General features: G+C 39.1%; 1 protein-coding gene across 16 annotated transcripts in view; it reads left to right on the top strand.

Annotated features, from left to right (window-relative positions):
• Window positions 1-16,819, top strand: part of UTRN (utrophin) — a 535,632-nt gene that overhangs the window by 202,228 nt on the left and 316,585 nt on the right. For all 16 annotated transcript variants that reach the window (XM_085024297.1, XM_085024293.1, XM_085024287.1 and 13 more), the window contains 7 exons: window positions 479-613; window positions 2,641-2,790; window positions 3,486-3,647; window positions 4,049-4,177; window positions 5,157-5,330; window positions 7,635-7,790; window positions 14,081-14,251. In XM_085024297.1, the coding sequence (XP_084880423.1) occupies window positions 479-613; window positions 2,641-2,790; window positions 3,486-3,647; window positions 4,049-4,177; window positions 5,157-5,330; window positions 7,635-7,790; window positions 14,081-14,251 (1,077 nt within the window). The remainder of the gene's footprint in view (window positions 1-478; window positions 614-2,640; window positions 2,791-3,485; window positions 3,648-4,048; window positions 4,178-5,156; window positions 5,331-7,634; window positions 7,791-14,080; window positions 14,252-16,819) is intronic.

The raw sequence follows: 16,819 nt of genomic DNA, 5'->3' as shown, positions 1-16,819 counted from the left end.
TCCTGCGTTGCTGTGGCTGTGGTGTAGATCGGCAGCTGTAGCTCTGATTCGACCCCTAGCCTGGGAACCTCTTCCATGCAGCTGTATAAAGAAGGAAAAAAGTGTTGCAAATCTGAGTATTGTTTTACCTTTCTATTTAAAAAACAAACTAATACTGTTTCCCTTCTTGGTTTCTCCTCCTAATTATATAATTTTATTTTTGACCTATAATCAGATCTTTGAAATTTATCTTTGTGTGAAGAGTGAGGCAGCTCATTCCTCTTTGCCTGCCATCTCCCTCCAATTGCTCTAATGTGATTTACTAAAGAATTAGATTTTATTTCCCTTATTTGAAATTCCAGCTTCATCAGTTTCTAAATGCCCAAATATGTTCATGTCTAAATGAAATTATTACTGATTACAGAGCCTGCGTAGCAGTAAAAATGCTCCATATCTCTAACGGCTTCTTATCGTCTCTAACTTTTTCCTGCCAACTTAGGAGGTGTGGTCTTGTTGGATTGAACTGCTTCACTATTTGGATCTTGAGATGACCTGGCTAAACACTCTGGAGGAGCGGATGAAGAGCACAGAGTCCCTGCCTGAGAAGACAGATGCTGTGAGCGAAGCCCTAGAGGTAGGAGCCTGCATTCCGGATGGTTCTTTTTGTTGTAATGAGGCCAACTGAATATTCAAAAGAGGAATATAATGCCTTATGACAGCAAAAACTTTTGCTTCCTCAGTGGTTTTCGGTGCATCTTGTGTTTTCTCCCATTGCCTGAAGTATTTATACCATCGTGTCTGTTTAGATTATTGGTGACCCACCAGCTCAGCCTCAGGAGGTGGTTAGTTGCTTGTTAATGGGTGCATTTTAGACTTCATAAAGCACTCTAGTGATTTTCCACATTGTTTTTACCAGTCCCTGGATAAAATTTTGCTTATGTTATTAGCATAATCGCTCTCTTGTTTCTTCATTAAGTCATCTTTGCTTGTTAGACATGGCAAAGATTGTGTTCACAATGGCTCCTCTTCTGTTGTCTTAAGGTGTGAAAAATTGGAGGACAGGCTTGAGAGGGCAGTGCTGGAGGCATGAGATCCGGTCCTCAAGCCTGAACTTGAGCTCCTTGAGGCCAAAACATGTGCCTGAATTTTTGGTTGTTCCCCAGTTACTAGCATAGCCTGTGGCATATGAGAAGTTGATAACTTTTTCTTCAATGGATTACAATGTGGAGAAAATAGATTTTTTTTTTTAGGAGTTCCCTGGCGGCTTAGTAGGTTAAGGATTTGGCATTGTCACTGCTGTTGCACCATTTGATCTCTGGTCTTGGAACATCTACATGCCATAGATGTGCCTCCCCCCAAAAAAAAAGAAGAATAGATTTTTTTTTAAAAAAGGAATTCCCATTGTGGCTCGGTGGGTTAAGAACCTGTCTAGTATCCATGAGGACATGGGTTTGATCTCTGGCCTTGCTCAGTGGGGGAAGGATCCGGCATTGCTGTGAGCTGTGGTGTAGGTTGCACATGAGGCTCGGATCTGGCATTGCTCTGGCTGTGGCGTAGGCTGGCAGCTGCAGCTCCGATTTGACCCCGAGCCTGGAAACTTCCATATGCTGTGGGTGTGGCCCTGAAAAGAAAAAAGAAAAAAGAGGAAGAAGATGGCTATGCTGCAGGTCCCTGGTAGCTCAGTGGGTTAAGGATCTAACATCGTCACTGCTGTGGCTTGGGTTGCTGCTGTGGTGCAGTTCGATCCCTGGCCGGGGAACTTCTGTGTGTGGTGTGGTGTGGTGTGCCCCCCCCAAAAAAAAGAAATGTCAAATGTGGTGTCTGAATTCCAGGAGCCACATTCTGCTGGAGAAAAGATGTCATTTCTCAAGTGAAATAGCAGAGTGAGAGACTGAGAGGATTAAAAATTATGAAAGTGATTTTGAAAAACATGTACTTTAACATAAGAGTTAAAGCATGTACCTTCTAGAAATATGGAAAATAGAGAAAAGTATGAAGTAAAGTCTAAGATAACCCTTTACAGCATTTTAATATATTTCTTCCAAATTCTTATGACTACTTTTACATATCCAGACTGGAAGGTAGTACTTTATAGTAACTGGATCAAAGGCTTTGGAATCACTAAGACTTTGGAACTAAGTTGGAATCTTAGCTCTTCTTTTTACTGTGTGTATATGGGCACATTACTTAACTTTTCTGAGATTCTGTTTTCCCCTTTGTAACATGGGAATAATATTTAGTGTGACGATTAATTGGATTCATCTATGTATTTATATATAAATTGTGTGTATAAAACAGTACCTTGCATTTTATAGATGTAGAAAAATGAGTGCCTATTTTTATTATATAATCAACAACAATTTGAGATAATTTTATTAGTATAACGATTTTTGCTTTTAAACTTTGTTATCATATCATGAACATTTGCCCATGTAATTAATAATTATTGCAATTATGGAATTATATATCATTATTTATGGGGAGTTCTCAATTTTATGTATTTATTGATACCACGAGGGGTATTTTTGTGAATCATTTATGATCTTGTTCCTTAGGTAGATTTTTAGGAAATGGAATTATTTAAAGAAAAATAATGTTGTTAGGATCCTTGCTGCCTTTTGCCTTGGTAAATGCATTACTTTTGCCCCTGTCCCTGTCCAGTCTCTAGAGTCTGTTTTGCGCCATCCAGCGGATAATCGCACGCAGATTCGGGAACTTGGCCAGACTCTGATTGATGGAGGGATCCTTGATGATATAATCAGTGAGAAACTGGAGGCTTTCAACGGTCGATATGAAGAACTGAGTCACCTGGTAAGAACCAGGCCACGAATGAGTGTTGGTCATTAAGCTGACCTCAAGAACTTCTGCGGGGGTGGGGGGAACCTGGGAACCAACAGGGATGTTGAGAGCCTTGAAATAGGAGGTGGAGGGGAGCAGACCTTACACTTAGCAGGCAGGCAGAACTTGATTTATCTTTGAGATCATTTCTAACAGTGAACTATTTAATTTCCTTTAAGGGTTATGTTACAGGTCTATATAGGAATAGTCGCATAGGAGTCCCTGTTGTGGCTTAAGAACCCAACATAATGTCTGTGAGGATGTGGGTTTGATACCTGGCCTTGCTCAGTGGGTTAAGGATGTGGCATTGCCAAGAGCTGTGGAATAGTTGGAGATGCTGCTCGGATCCAGTGTCGCTGTGGATGTGGCATAGCCCTCAGCTGCAGCTCTGTTTGACCCCTAGCCTGGGAACTTCCATAGCCGCAGATGTGGCAGTTAAAAAAAAAAAAAAAAGAGAGAATAACAACATAATAAAAATTAGTAGTTTCCTGCAAGATATGTAAGATACAAGAAGGACCTTTTCACTGTTATCATTGCTAGTTATTATTTATTTATGATTCAGGCTAAAGTCTTGAGGTAGTGCTTTTATAGTCTGTTCCTTGGTTTTCTTATATTCAGCTGTTTGTATTTGTGCTGAGTGACTAATCATTAAATTTTCCCCCATGTAGGCAGAGAGCAGGCAGATTTCTTTGGAAAAACAACTCCAGGTCCTGCGGGAAACTGACCACATGCTTCAGGTCTTGCAGGAGAGCTTAGGGGAGCTGGACAAGCAGCTTACAACGTACTTGACTGACAGGATAGACGCCTTCCAGGTCCCACAGGAAGCCCAGGTACTGTCATGGATGTGAATCCTAAAGTGTCTCCCCACTTGCAAGGATACCAGCCCCTCCTGCCATCCCAACCAAGAGTCGGCGAGAAAGGCTGACCTTACTCACAGGGCAGGTTTGGGTTCTCATGGTTTCTATGTAAGGTCCTGGCAAATGACCACCGCTTAAAATTAGTTTTCTAAGCTATGAAATTGGGAAAATCCCCTCTTTATAAATAAGTGGTGAACATTAGAAATGACAGCTGCAAAGAGCTTTGTGCACAGCATATCACAGTCGTACAATATGGTCCATATTATTATACTGCACACTTACCAAAGCCTGTATAGGGGTCAGTATATTCTTATGTGTTGTATGACTCTATGAAACTTAAAAAGAAGACATTCTCTTTTCTAATCTCTTTGTAGAAAATTCAAGCAGAGATCTCAGCCCATGAGCTAACTCTAGAGGAGCTGAGAAGAAGTACACGTTTGCAGCTTCCGACCTCCCCAGATGGCAGGGCTGCTAGAGGAGGAAGTCAGACGGATGTGCTCCAGGTGATGAGGGAGGGCAGCCTCCTTTTACTTTTCAGTGTGTTGGGCATAAAAATAGAATGAGAAAGGGAGTTCCCATTGTGTCTCAGCGGGTTAAGCACCCGACTAGTATCCATGAGGATGTGGGTTCGATCTCTGGCTTTGCTCAGTGGGTTAAGGATCTGGTGTTGCCATGAGCTCTGATGGAGGCCACAGACGTGGCTCAGATCTGGCATTGCTGTGGCTGTGGTGTAGGCCAGCAGCTACAGCTACGATTTGACCCCTAGCCTGGGAACTTCCACATGTCCCAGGTGTGGCCCTAAAAACCAAACCCAAAAAACAAAAGCATAAAATGAGAAAGAGCTGACAACTTGGATGCCTTTGGTTTTCTCATGATGTCAAGAATGGGATGGGAGTGATGTGTTGAGATGCACTGTTGCAGGCAGAGCAGCTGAAACAAATTGTTGCATGGGTACAAACTATTGGAACTGAGTTTGCTAGTTGGGTTGAGAAGAGAGCAAGCTGGATCTAGAAGTTTCCTTTGTATGGATTTTTCCATTGATGCAGAGCCTCCATCAGTACTGGTGTGGCTGGTATACTGGGCAGACTGAGTGCCTGGGCTGTGGTACCACTAAGTTCCTTAGTCGGGGATCTGAGACCAGCTTTTCCCTCTGAGCTTGCGATGAAGGGCATTGTGAGTTCTAGATTCCTGAAGTGTGTTTTTCAAACAGATGAGAAAATTAATACAGTTTTAATTCCAGCCAGGCTAGCTTAGCCTTTCCCTATATCTCAGACTGGGACACTGAGTGGCAGGTAATTCATGACACTGGGCTGTGTGCCGTTCACTAAGGTGATGGGGCAACCTCACTGAGTTCCTTCCAGGAATGCTTACAGGTGCTTTGTTCTACAGCTTTCTAGGAGTATGTGTTATGCTGATATTGTCTGCTGAGAGAGATGATCATTTTTGATGTGAATGGCATGTTATTTTCATTTCTGCAAACAGAGGAAGCTTCGAGAGGTGTCCACAAAGTTCCAGCTTTTCCAGAAGCCTGCTAACTTTGAACAGCGCATGCTTGACTGCAAGCGCGTGCTGGATGGTGTGAAAGCAGAACTTCATGTTCTGGATGTGAAGGATGTGGACCCTGATGTCATACAGACCCACTTGGACAAGTGTATGGTGAGGCTGTTGGTGGTTGATGTGTACAGTGGGTTTTCTAGCAGTTAATATGGCTTCACCTAGGGCTTCAGGACCTGTTTTATTCCATAATTGTTAGTCTGCATTGTGCTAAGAATGGGGATAAAGGATGAAAAATAGGTTAAAAAATAGGAAGCATGGTCTTTTCCTCTCAGGAGATAAGGGTAGGAGAGAGTCGACAGAGAGTAAAGTCAGGTAGTACAGGGTAATGAGATAAAGAAATTAGAACAGATGTGTATATGACATGATTAAAAAAAAAAACAAAGGAAACACATCTTAGTCACATGTGAAGTTAGAAAAGGCTTTGCCAGAATGTGACCAATCAGAAAATTTTAAAGGATGAGTTAGAATGAATGTTAGGAATATTGCAGTGTACAACAAATTCATTCTCAAGGAAAGTAAAAATTTAAATTTTAATTTGTAAAGTTTAAGGCTAAAATATGAAAGAAGAAATTACACTTAGAGTGATGTCATGAATATTGTAGCATAAAAAATCATTCTCTAGAAAAATAAATTTTTTAATCAAAGTTTAAATCTAAGACGTGAAAGAAAATTATTTATAAGGCCTTATTACTATTTTAGTCTTAAATTTTAATATTCAATTGCATAGAAGTTCTAAAATAATGTGGCTAAGCATACACAATCTTAGAATGAGTGTTCTCCTTGAGAAGAATCATGAAAAAACTAAAGATGTGTGTTAAGACAAGGAAAGTCTAGGAAGAGTTCTTTATGCTTTTAAAAATTGCAGTTTCCACATACCTGTTTCATACTGAAGGTTGTTTGATTATTTGAAAGCTGGGATAATGCAACTAGAGATTATCATACTAAGTGAAGTAAGTCAAAAAGAGAAAGACAAATAACATCTGATATCCCTTATATATGGAATCTAAAATATGGCACAAATGAACCTATCAATACAGAACAGAAACAGACACAGAGAACAGACTTGTGTTTGCCAAGGGGGAGGGAGGAGGGAGTGAGATGGAGGGAGTTTGGGGTTAATAGATGCAAACTATTACATTTAGAATAGATAAGCAGTGAGGTCCTACTGTATAGCCCAGAAAACTATATCCAGTCTCTTGGGATAGAGCTTGTTAGAAGATAACATAAGAAAAGGAATGTATAGGGAGCTCCCATTGTGGCACAGTGGAAATTAATCCGACTAGGAACCATGGGGTTGCGGGTTCGGCCCCTGGCCTCGCTCAGTGGGTTGAGGATCTGGCATTGCCATGAGCTGTGGTGTGGGTCACAGACTCAGCTCAGATCCCGTGCTGCTGTGGCTCTGGCATAGGCCAGCAGCTACGGCTACAGCTCTGGTTAGATCCCTAGCCTGGGAACCTCCGTATGCCATGGGAGTAACCCTAGAAAAAGGCAGAAAGACAAAAAAAAAAAAAAAGGAATGTATATGTGTATGTGTATATTTGACTGGGTCATTTTGCTGTACAGCAGAAATTGGCACAGTATTATAAATCAACTATACTTGGCATGAGCAGGTATGAATATGAATATTTATTTATTTACTGAGATATAGAGATCAACAAAGCAAGCACTGCCTTTGACCTTGTGTAAAGAGTGCAGTGGTCTATTATTATGTGACAGAGCCACATGAGGTGTATCAGGTCAAGATTATGATAAATGGAGACAGAGAACCTGCTCAGAATAAATTTCTTACTTTCAGAATAATAAGGATGAGGACAACTCTGAATTTGACCTACATAACTCTGACTTCCTATAGTCATATATATATATTGGTATATTGAGTTTTTGTATATCTTTTCATTATATAGCTAATATGTGCTCATTGTGGTAGACTTGGTCCTTCAGGGAGTTGTAAGAAAAAAAATGAATTTTAATATTTCCAAATTCCAAATGCCCAAAGTAGCCAAAGTTGACTTTTTTTTCTTGTAATAGCACTTAAGGTTTTTTTAAAAATGTAATTTAATAAAATATTAGACATTCAATTTTAGTCCTAATGTTTTCTCATTTTATGTAGGAAAAATGTTCATATTATCAAGTACTTTTATCAATCTTTAAAACATACTTGAGGTTTTTTTTTAAATAAAACAAGAATAATCTCTTTGTCTGTACTTTCTTATCTGATTTTTAAATGTTACTCAACCTTGATATCATTTTACTCATCCTTTGAACCAGCTCTGAGAAAGATAAAGCCCCCTGATCTCCATAGTGAGTTCTTAGCTGTCAATCTTTGTACACCACGTTCTGAAATGATTTCAGTTGGCATGATTTCACTACAATATATAAAGTTTATCTTGCTTTATTTCTAAGAAACTCTATAAAATCTTGAGTGAAGTCAAGCTTGAAGTGGAGACGGTGATCAAGACAGGACGGCACATCGTCCAGAAGCAGCAAACCGACAACCCCAAAGGGATGGATGAGCAACTGACTTCTCTGAAGATTCTCTACAATGACCTGGGTGCCCAGGTGAGAGAGCAAGGGCACTGCCCACCTCTGTCTCTCTCATTTATACATTTTAAAAATGCATGTTTGAACTTTATGGCATCAAGAATACGTGTTCATTTATTCCAATAATTTTTATTATATTTCTTTTCTCACCTTTTTTTTTTCCTGCCTTTTTCTTAGGGCTGCACTCCACAGCATATGGAACTCCCCAAGCTAAGGGTCGAATCAGAGCTGCAACTGCCGGCCTATGCCACAGCCACGGCAACACTAGAGCCGAGCCACATCTGTGATCTGTACCATAGTCATGGCAATGCTGGATCCTTAACCTACTGAGTGAGGCCAGCGATCAAACCCGCATCCTAATGGATACTAATCGGGTTTTTTAACTGCTAAGCCACAAAGGGAACTTCCATATATTTCTTTAAGTGTATGTGTTACTATTACAGTGATGAATTGTTATATATAAATGTACTTTTTAATATCATTTAATCCACTTATTTTTACATTTTCAACGGCTACTGACATTTCATAAGTTATTTTAAGGAATCTCTACCAATAATAATCTCTGTATAAACTCAAGTTATTGGTCTTTGAATTTCTAAATTCAGTAGTCTACTGAGAAAAATTAAAAATATCAGGTCTCTAATAGATAGTAAGTGACAGGAAGTTCTTTTTAATCTAGCAGAATTTAAAATCCTTTCAGGAAACATGTATAATTTGGGCATTTTAATGAATTCATGGGTCAGTTGTTAGGCTCTTTACTGTGAGTAACTCTGGGTGCAATAGGCTTAATGCCTCCTCTCATTGAGAATCTCTGCCCTGAAGCCAAGGGAGCAAAAACAAAACAAAAAAAGAAGCAAAAAAAACCAAAAAAACAAAACAAAAAAAAACATGTGGAAGCGAAACCGTCTCATCAATATTGAAAAGCTGTGTAGATAATATATTAGATACTTCTTTGGCCCTTCAATATAAACTAGTTTCTACAAAAGCCCAGAGAATACTAGTTGAAGTTTTGTGATTACTTTCAGATTAGTAAGAATGAACAGTCATGCATTTCCGGAGCAATTTGGACCTGGCTTCTGCAAAATTAGATTCCTGGTGTGATACATTGTGCATCATTTTAATACATTGCAATCTGGAAAACATATGTTAGAGCTTCTTTTTATATCATATAGCTGAAGTTATTTGTGAAATATTACTGTATCTACTCATTGACTGGGCATTTTACAAATGAGAATGGTGTGGCTGGTTTTTATACCAATTCTCCAACTGTGATTAGGGTTTTAGAGTTAAGTCATTTTCTCATTCAACACAATTGAGACTTTGGTGAGGAGTTATGCAGGCCATAGAGATACAGCGGTGTGCAAAAATGTAAATTATTTCTCTACCTAATGGAACCGAGAGAAATAAAGGGAAAAAAATCAATCAAGTAGTTGAGCAAGGTAATGTTAATTTGTCAGTCTGAAGTATTACGAAGGGTATATGTAATACTTTAAGAGTGTATGTAGGAGCTCCCTTGTGGTGCAGTGGGTTAAAGATCTGGTGGTGTCACTGTAGTGGCTCTGGCAGCTACTATGGTGCAGTTCAGTCCTTGGCCCAGGGACTTCCACATGATGCAGGAAAGGCCAAAAAAAAAGTGTATGTGAAGGAAGATTTGGTCCAGTCTGTGTTACAAAAGCTTCCTTGAGAAAGTGGTGTGTGAGCTGAGAGCTGAAGGATGAATAGGAGTAGCCTGGGTGAAATCAGTAAAAGAGCGTTCAAGGAACAGCATGTGTCAAGGCCCTGTGGCAGGAGGCAGCATGATACATTTGTGAGCTAAAGCAGGGAAGCAAGTGTGGGAGCATGGTGTTGGAGCAATGGAATGAGGCCAGATCCTACCAATGCCTTAGAGTTTGTGGTAAAGGTTTTAATCTGCATCTGGAGGGAAATGAGCAGTTACTGTAGGGTTTTAGCAGGGAGATAACATACTCAGAAACTATTATTTTTTTAAAAAGATCACTCATAGCAGTTTGGAGGCATTACAGAGAAGCAAGAATGGATGTGAGAAGACCAGTTAGGAAGTCTTTGTTACACTCTTAGTGAGAGATGATGGTGCTTGAATTACGGGGGAGCAATGGAAATGGTGCGAGCAGGTTTTTAAGACATCTTTAGGAAGTGAGATGAGTACTACTTGGATGTGAAGATGCAGGAGAAAGAGAGATGGAGGGCTCCCAGGTGTCTGGCTTGACGATGTGGAAGATCATGGTGCCATCATGGGGATGGTGCCCTGGAAGAAAAGTTAGAAATATGCAGAAACCGTAAGCGTGTATTGGATATGGTGACATTTTAAATGCCTTTGAGAGAGTTAATTGGATATGTCAGATATTCATGAAATTATTCAAGTCTGGAGAATTTATCTGGGCTGAAGATATGAATTTAATGAGTCACCTGCATCAAGGTGGTAATTAAAGTTTTCAGTGATGATGAGATTGCATAAGGAGAGGATATGGTGAAAAAACAAAAGGGCCTGAATTAAGTCTTGAGGGATTAAGTCATTTAGGCAGATATCTGAAGAAGATGAGCTTGTAAAATAAAATAAAATATATATACATATTTTACCACATTTTCTTTATCCATTCATCTATCAATGGCTTGTAAAATAAAATAAAATATATATACATATTTTACCACATTTTCTTTATCCATTCATCTATCAATGGCTATGAATATGGGAGAGCAGATATCTCTTGGAAATAATGATTTAATTTCCTTTGGATATATACCAGAAGTAGGATTGCTGGATCATATCGTAGTTCCTTTTTTAATATTTTGAGGAATTGCTATGCTGTTTTCCATAATTGTAAACTTGACCTTTGCTAAGAAAGTAGATCATGTTTTCATCACATCATCATCTGAGATGATGGATGTGTTAACTAACTTGACACATTGGTACTCATTTCACAATGTATATGTGTATAAAATTATCACATTATACACCTTAAAAACTCACACTGTACAAATATATATATATAATATATAACTATAATATATTATAGATATATATTAATATATAATATAAATATTTATGTACCTATAGATATATATTATATTTATCTATAATATAAATATACATATATATAAAAAACTACAGTAAGTAGCAAGAACTGGTAGCACACCAGGAGAGTGCTAGGTCTGGGAAGCCAAAGAAGAGGGTGTTTTGACAAAGAGGGTAGACACCTGTTTTGAATTTATTGAAAAGTAAATATGACATCCACTTAAAAATGTCCATTAGATCTGTTGCCATTGGGGTCATTACTGAAGTTTGCAAAGAAAATTTCTGAGAAGTGAGGGAGATAGAAGCCAGATGTCATGGCTTAAAGTGTGTATGTGAGATGAGAAATGGTTTTGAGAATTTGTATGGGAAAGGTAGGAGAGAGGACAGTCATTAGCGGAGATGAGGCCAAAGTAGGAAATGTGTGTGTGTGTGTGTGTGTGTGTCTGTGTGAGACAGAGAGAGAGAGAGAGAGAAACAGATACACACTTAAGTATTTTTCATACCTAGTGGGAATGATCCTGTTGAGAGCAAATGGTTATATATTCAAGAAGGAGAAAGGATAAATGATTAGGTAAAAGATTTACAACTTGGTATTACCTAATTCAATATGCAGAACATCTTAAAATGTATTGATTAGGCTGAGAAGAGTGTAAATTGTTATAAGTTGAACTGTAAATTATTTTCTTCCTAGTATACGCAAATTCTTGGTAGCGTTAAGTATTTTGATTGTTGTGTAGCTGCCTGGGCATATCAAAGTCAGGTTAAGTATCATTTGAATACATAACATCTTTTAATAGAATTCAAGTATTTGTCTCCTAAAGTCTGCATTGAGGTGCTATCAGAGTCATGAATTTTAATTAACTTCCATAGAAAAAATTTTTGCAGTTTTGAAAAGGAATTTAAGAGTTTCTGTCATGGCTCAGTGGAAACGAATCTGACTAGTATCCATGAGGACGCAGGTTCAATCCCTGGCTTCACTCAGTAGGTTAAGGATCTGGCGTTGTGGTAGGCTGTAGTTTAGGTCATAGACGCGGCTCAGATCCTGCATTGCTATGGCTGTGGCGTAGGCCAATGGCTACAGCTCCAATTCAGCCTCTAGCCTGGGAACCTCCCTATGCCGTGGGTGCATCCTTAAAAAGACATACACACACAAAAACGCATATATACATATGTATGTGTGACTGGGTAACTTTGCTATACAGTAATAAATTTGACAGAACATTGTAAACCAGCTATAATGGAAAAAAATAAAAATCATTTTAAAAAAAGCACAGAACATCTCAGTAATTTTTCATGTTGATTATTGGTTGAAATGATAATATTTTGGATATATAGGGTTAAATAAAATATCTTATTAAAAAATAAAAAATGAAAAGGAATTTAATAATAATCAATCCTTGAGGCATAGAAGAGTAAAACTGAACCTATGAGATCAATAAAAAAGAAATGTAATCCTATGGTACTTATTAAGAAAATTTGGTCTTTATATCTAAGAAATTTTATAGCATATAAGAAAATTTTGGAGTTCCCATCATGGCTCAGTGGTTAATGAATCCTACTAGGAACCATGAGGTTGCATGTTTGATCCCTGGCCTTGCTCAGTGGGTTAAAGATCCGGTGTTGCTGTGAGCTGTGGTGTAGGTTGTAGACGCGGCTCAGATCCCGCGTTGCTGTGGCTCTGGCGTAGGCCGGCGGCTACAAGCTCCAATTAGACCCCTAGCCTGGGAAACTCCATATGCCGCGGGAGCGGCTCTAGAAAAGGCAAAAAGACCGAAAAGAAAAAAAGAAAGAAAATTTCGTCCTGTGCATAACTTTCCACTCTTAAGTAATGTTATCATCTATGTGTATGCGCACATGAAAGGAAGAATGTCTTTCTGTATGTATCGAGACATCCTTTAAAGTGTCAACCCTGCATTAGGTTGTGAATGACTTTGGTTTGAGAGTATCATCATGTAATGCCAAGGGTCAGCCTGACCAGGCTCCATCTGATGGTCGTGCCATCCTGTTCATAGCCTTAACCTTTTTAAGCTTCACTGCCCTGTTCTCTTAAATGGAAAGGTTAGTGCCTGTCACAGGGTTCTATTGTATAACATGTGTAAGAGTCCTTAGCACGATGTGAGCGCTGCATTAAGAGCCTGATAAGTGTCAGTTCAGTTCATTTTGCTTTCTGTCAACAATAGTAAGAACAAAATAATAATAAACATTTATATTGCACAGGCATTTACTATATTATGTTAGGTGGTTAATTGTGAAACATATGATTATAAAACAATCTTGCTATTTCCCCCCTCACATTGATAAAATATGGTTCAGTGTGTGTTTTTTATTATTTATTTGCTTTTTGCCATTTCTTGGGCCGCTCCTGCGGCATATGGAATTTCCCAGGCTAGGGGTCTAATCGGAGCCGTAGCCACCGGCCTACGCCACAGCCACAGCAACGTGGGATCCGAGCCGTGTCTGCAACCTACACCACAGCTCTCGGCAAGGCCGGATCCTTAATCCACTGAGCAAGACCAGGGATCGAACTGGCAACCTCATGGTTCCTAGTAGGATTCATTAACCACTGCGCCACGACAGGAACTCGGAGTGTGTGTTTTTTAAACAGAATCCGTCATTAAGAAGATTTTAAGGCATCAAAATGATAAGAGATACTATTTATTGATTCCTCAACTTTGCTACAGGACTGGGTCAAGCCCTGTGTGTATGTATTTCTCTCATTGAACACTTGTAACAGGGAGTTCCCATTGTGACTCAGCAGAAACAAACCTGACTAGTATCCATGATGACGCCGATTTGATCCCTGGCCCCGCTCAGTGGGTTAAAGGGTCTGGCGTTGTCCTGAGCTGTGGTGCAGGTCGCAGATGTGGCTTGGATCTGGTGTTGCTGTGACTGTAGAGTAGGCCTGCAGTTGTAGCTCCAATTCGACCCCTAGCCTGGGAACCTCCATGTGCTGCGGATGTGGCCCTAAAAAGCAAAAACAACAACAACAAAAAACAAACAAACAAAAAACAACTCAAAACAACCTTTTGAGGGCTATACCTCCACCAAGGTCACTTAGGAAGTAAGTGGCAGAGCTAAGATGAAAACCCCTAGGGTTGCTGACACTTAACCACTGCAGTATATTGTCCCACTGCAGAAATGCAAGAATGGAGTGATCTTAGGTGCCAGAGATAAAGGTTGGCTATGTCTTGGGTGTTAAATATGAATCCCTTTGGATCGTTAGTTAATGTTCTGATTCATTCCCACTCATGGTCATCTCTCTCACTCTTTTTTTTAGGTGACAGAGGGAAAACAGGATCTGGAAAGAGCATCACAATTAGCTCGGAAAGTGAAGAAAGAGACTGCTTCCCTCTCTGAATGGCTTTCTGTTACTGAAACTGAATTGGTGCAGAAATCCACTTTAGAAAGTTTGCTTGGTGACTTGGATACAGAAATTTCTTGGGCTAAAGTAAGTTGTAATGAAGGCGAACCACCAATGTGGTGCCCGTGTAGTTTGTGGCATTTTGATCCAGGAAATCTGGGTAGATGTCATTTCTCTCCATTTGATAGTCTTTTCTTTTTTCCATTATTTTTCCCACATCTCTGTCCTTAGAAAAAAGATGAAGAATATTTTTGTTTTATTTTATTTTATTTTATTTTTTGCTTCTTAGGGCCACACCCATGGCAGATGGAGGTTCCCAGGCTAGGGGTCGAATTGGCACTGTAGCCACTGGCCTACACCATAACCACAGCAATGCCAGATCCAAGCCACGGCTGCAACCTACACCACAGGTCACCACAATGCCGGATCCTTAACCCACTGAGCAAGGCCAGGGATCAAACCTGCGTCCTCATAGATGCTAGTCAGATTCATTCCCACTCTGCCACGATGGGAACTCCCTGAAGAATATTTTAAAAACAGCCACCTTCAGAAGGTATTTTTATCTTGATTCTGAAAGAGTTAAACTCATGGCTCATCAGCAAGGCCTTTGTAGTCATTATGTGTATGTGGTACTTGAAAACGTGATTATTATCACTTTCAAAGTCAGTGACATTTTCTGAGTGTTCATTCTTCATAAAGTACCGTGCTGAATTTATTTACTAATTCTTCTATGGTAACTTTTGTACCAGTAACTAATCTTTCTATTACAAAACTAACTGGTATAAAGAGCTTTAGAGGGAGTTCCCGTCGCGGCTCAGTGGTTAACGAATCCGACTAGCATCCATGAGGTTGCAGGTTCGATCCCTGGCCTCGTCCAGTGGGTTAAGGATCCTGCGTTGCCATGAGCTGTGGTGTAGGTTGTAGAGGCAGCTTGGATCCCTCGTTGCTGTGGCTCTGGCATTGGCTGGCACCTGCGCCCCCAGAAAAAGCAACAAGAATAAATAAATAAATAGCGAGCGTTGAAACAGAATTTTCAAAAAAAATCAATGAAAGATCCAAGCATTTTCTCTAGCCCTATAGTTACTTTGAAATCACACAGATTGGAGAGGTGATTTGCCAGTTCTCTCTTTTGAGGTGGACAAAGAAAGGAATGAAATACAAAAGTAGCTTTTCTTTTTTTCCCCTTTTACCAAGGCATTCTCTTTTCCTGAATTTCTTTTCTGAGAAGGAGGCATGTATGCTAGAGATAAGAGCTGAAAATAAATGATCAATACTGTGACAGAACTTTATCTATAAAGCCACAGGTATCAGTTTTTGACATTCTCTACAGGTACTGACTTATGGGGTGTGAAAAGCAGGTGCCCTGAGGTCATAGTGTGATACAACTCTTTAATTTGAATGCTCTGTGGAAATAACTATTGGAAGAAAGTCAAGTTACTAGTCCTTTGAGAGAATGTTCTCAGTTTGGAATACAGCTCATGAAAAGTAAAATTGCCATAGGCTGTATGAAGTAAAAAGGGAGTATGAAGGAAATGAAAAAACACTGGAATTCATGGGTTATAGTGGATGCATGCCAATCAAAGTCACCACATTTTATTTTTGTTAAATTTAAGTTTTTCGGGGAAATGCTGTCTTCTTTGTATAATACTCTTTGAAAGCCATTATTTTCTTATTAGTACCATAGGTCAGATAAGCTAATTGAACAACATTTTCATAGTGTAATACGAAATAGACAAGAACTAAAATCATCTATAATCAAGGAATACCCTGTTATTTCAGGTTTTTTTTAATAGGCACATGCTGTTACAAATATATATTTTTTAAAGAATGACATTGTATCTACTGTTTCATGACCTTTTTAAAAGCTTTATATCTTTTCTTTCCTTTACCGACAAGTATTTTTGTATCACATATTGGAGATAAGAATAGTATTTTATTGCTTATTTTATTTTTTTTGTCCCATTTCTCCATTCAGGTCCATTTAAATTATTACCAGTTTTCACTATTGTAGCTTATTGGTACCATACATTTGTAATTATTTCCTGAGGATAAAGTCTTAACTTTTAAAAATATTGGTATTGGGAGTTCCTGTTGTGGTTCAGAGGTAATGAACCCAACCAGTATCCATGAGCATGTGGGTTCAATCTCTGGCCCCATTCAGTGGGTTAAGGCTCCTGCGTTGCTGTGAGCCTCAGTGCAGGTTGCAGATGCTGCTCAGATCCCAAGTTGCTGTGGCTGTGGCATAGGCTGACTACAGCTCCGATTCAACCCTAAGTCTGGAAGCTTCCATATGCACGGGTGTGGCCCTAAAAAGACAAAAAAAAAAAGGGGGGGGGGTTAAGGGATATATCCATTTTAACATCTTATGCTTATTATGAAATCGTCCTCAGAAATGTTGTACACATTTCTACTTGCTTGTTTAAACTACATTTTTGACAGTGGAAGGCAAATATCATGTTTTGGGTACTTAATAAGAACATTTTCCATTAGTTTATAGGTCATTCGTAGTTTCTATCACCAGTTTGGTCTTTTAATTTAGAACTCTTTATCTTTTTCAATTATTAATGCTTAGCATGTTGGGTATTGGTGCAGGTTTTTCCCCACTATATCTTCCTTTCTGTTCTAGTATGTCTTTAAAAAAAAAAAAAAGTTAAA

Source organism: Sus scrofa, chromosome 1 (assembly GCF_054392235.1).
Source record: "Sus scrofa isolate SSC_HxYL_T2T_F1_AM1 chromosome 1, Sscrofa_HxYL_maternal_Yorkshire_Landrace_v2.0, whole genome shotgun sequence".
In the NCBI taxonomy this organism is placed as follows: Eukaryota; Metazoa; Chordata; class Mammalia; order Artiodactyla; family Suidae; genus Sus; species Sus scrofa.
This window is presented reverse-complemented; position numbering and strand designations above follow the sequence as displayed.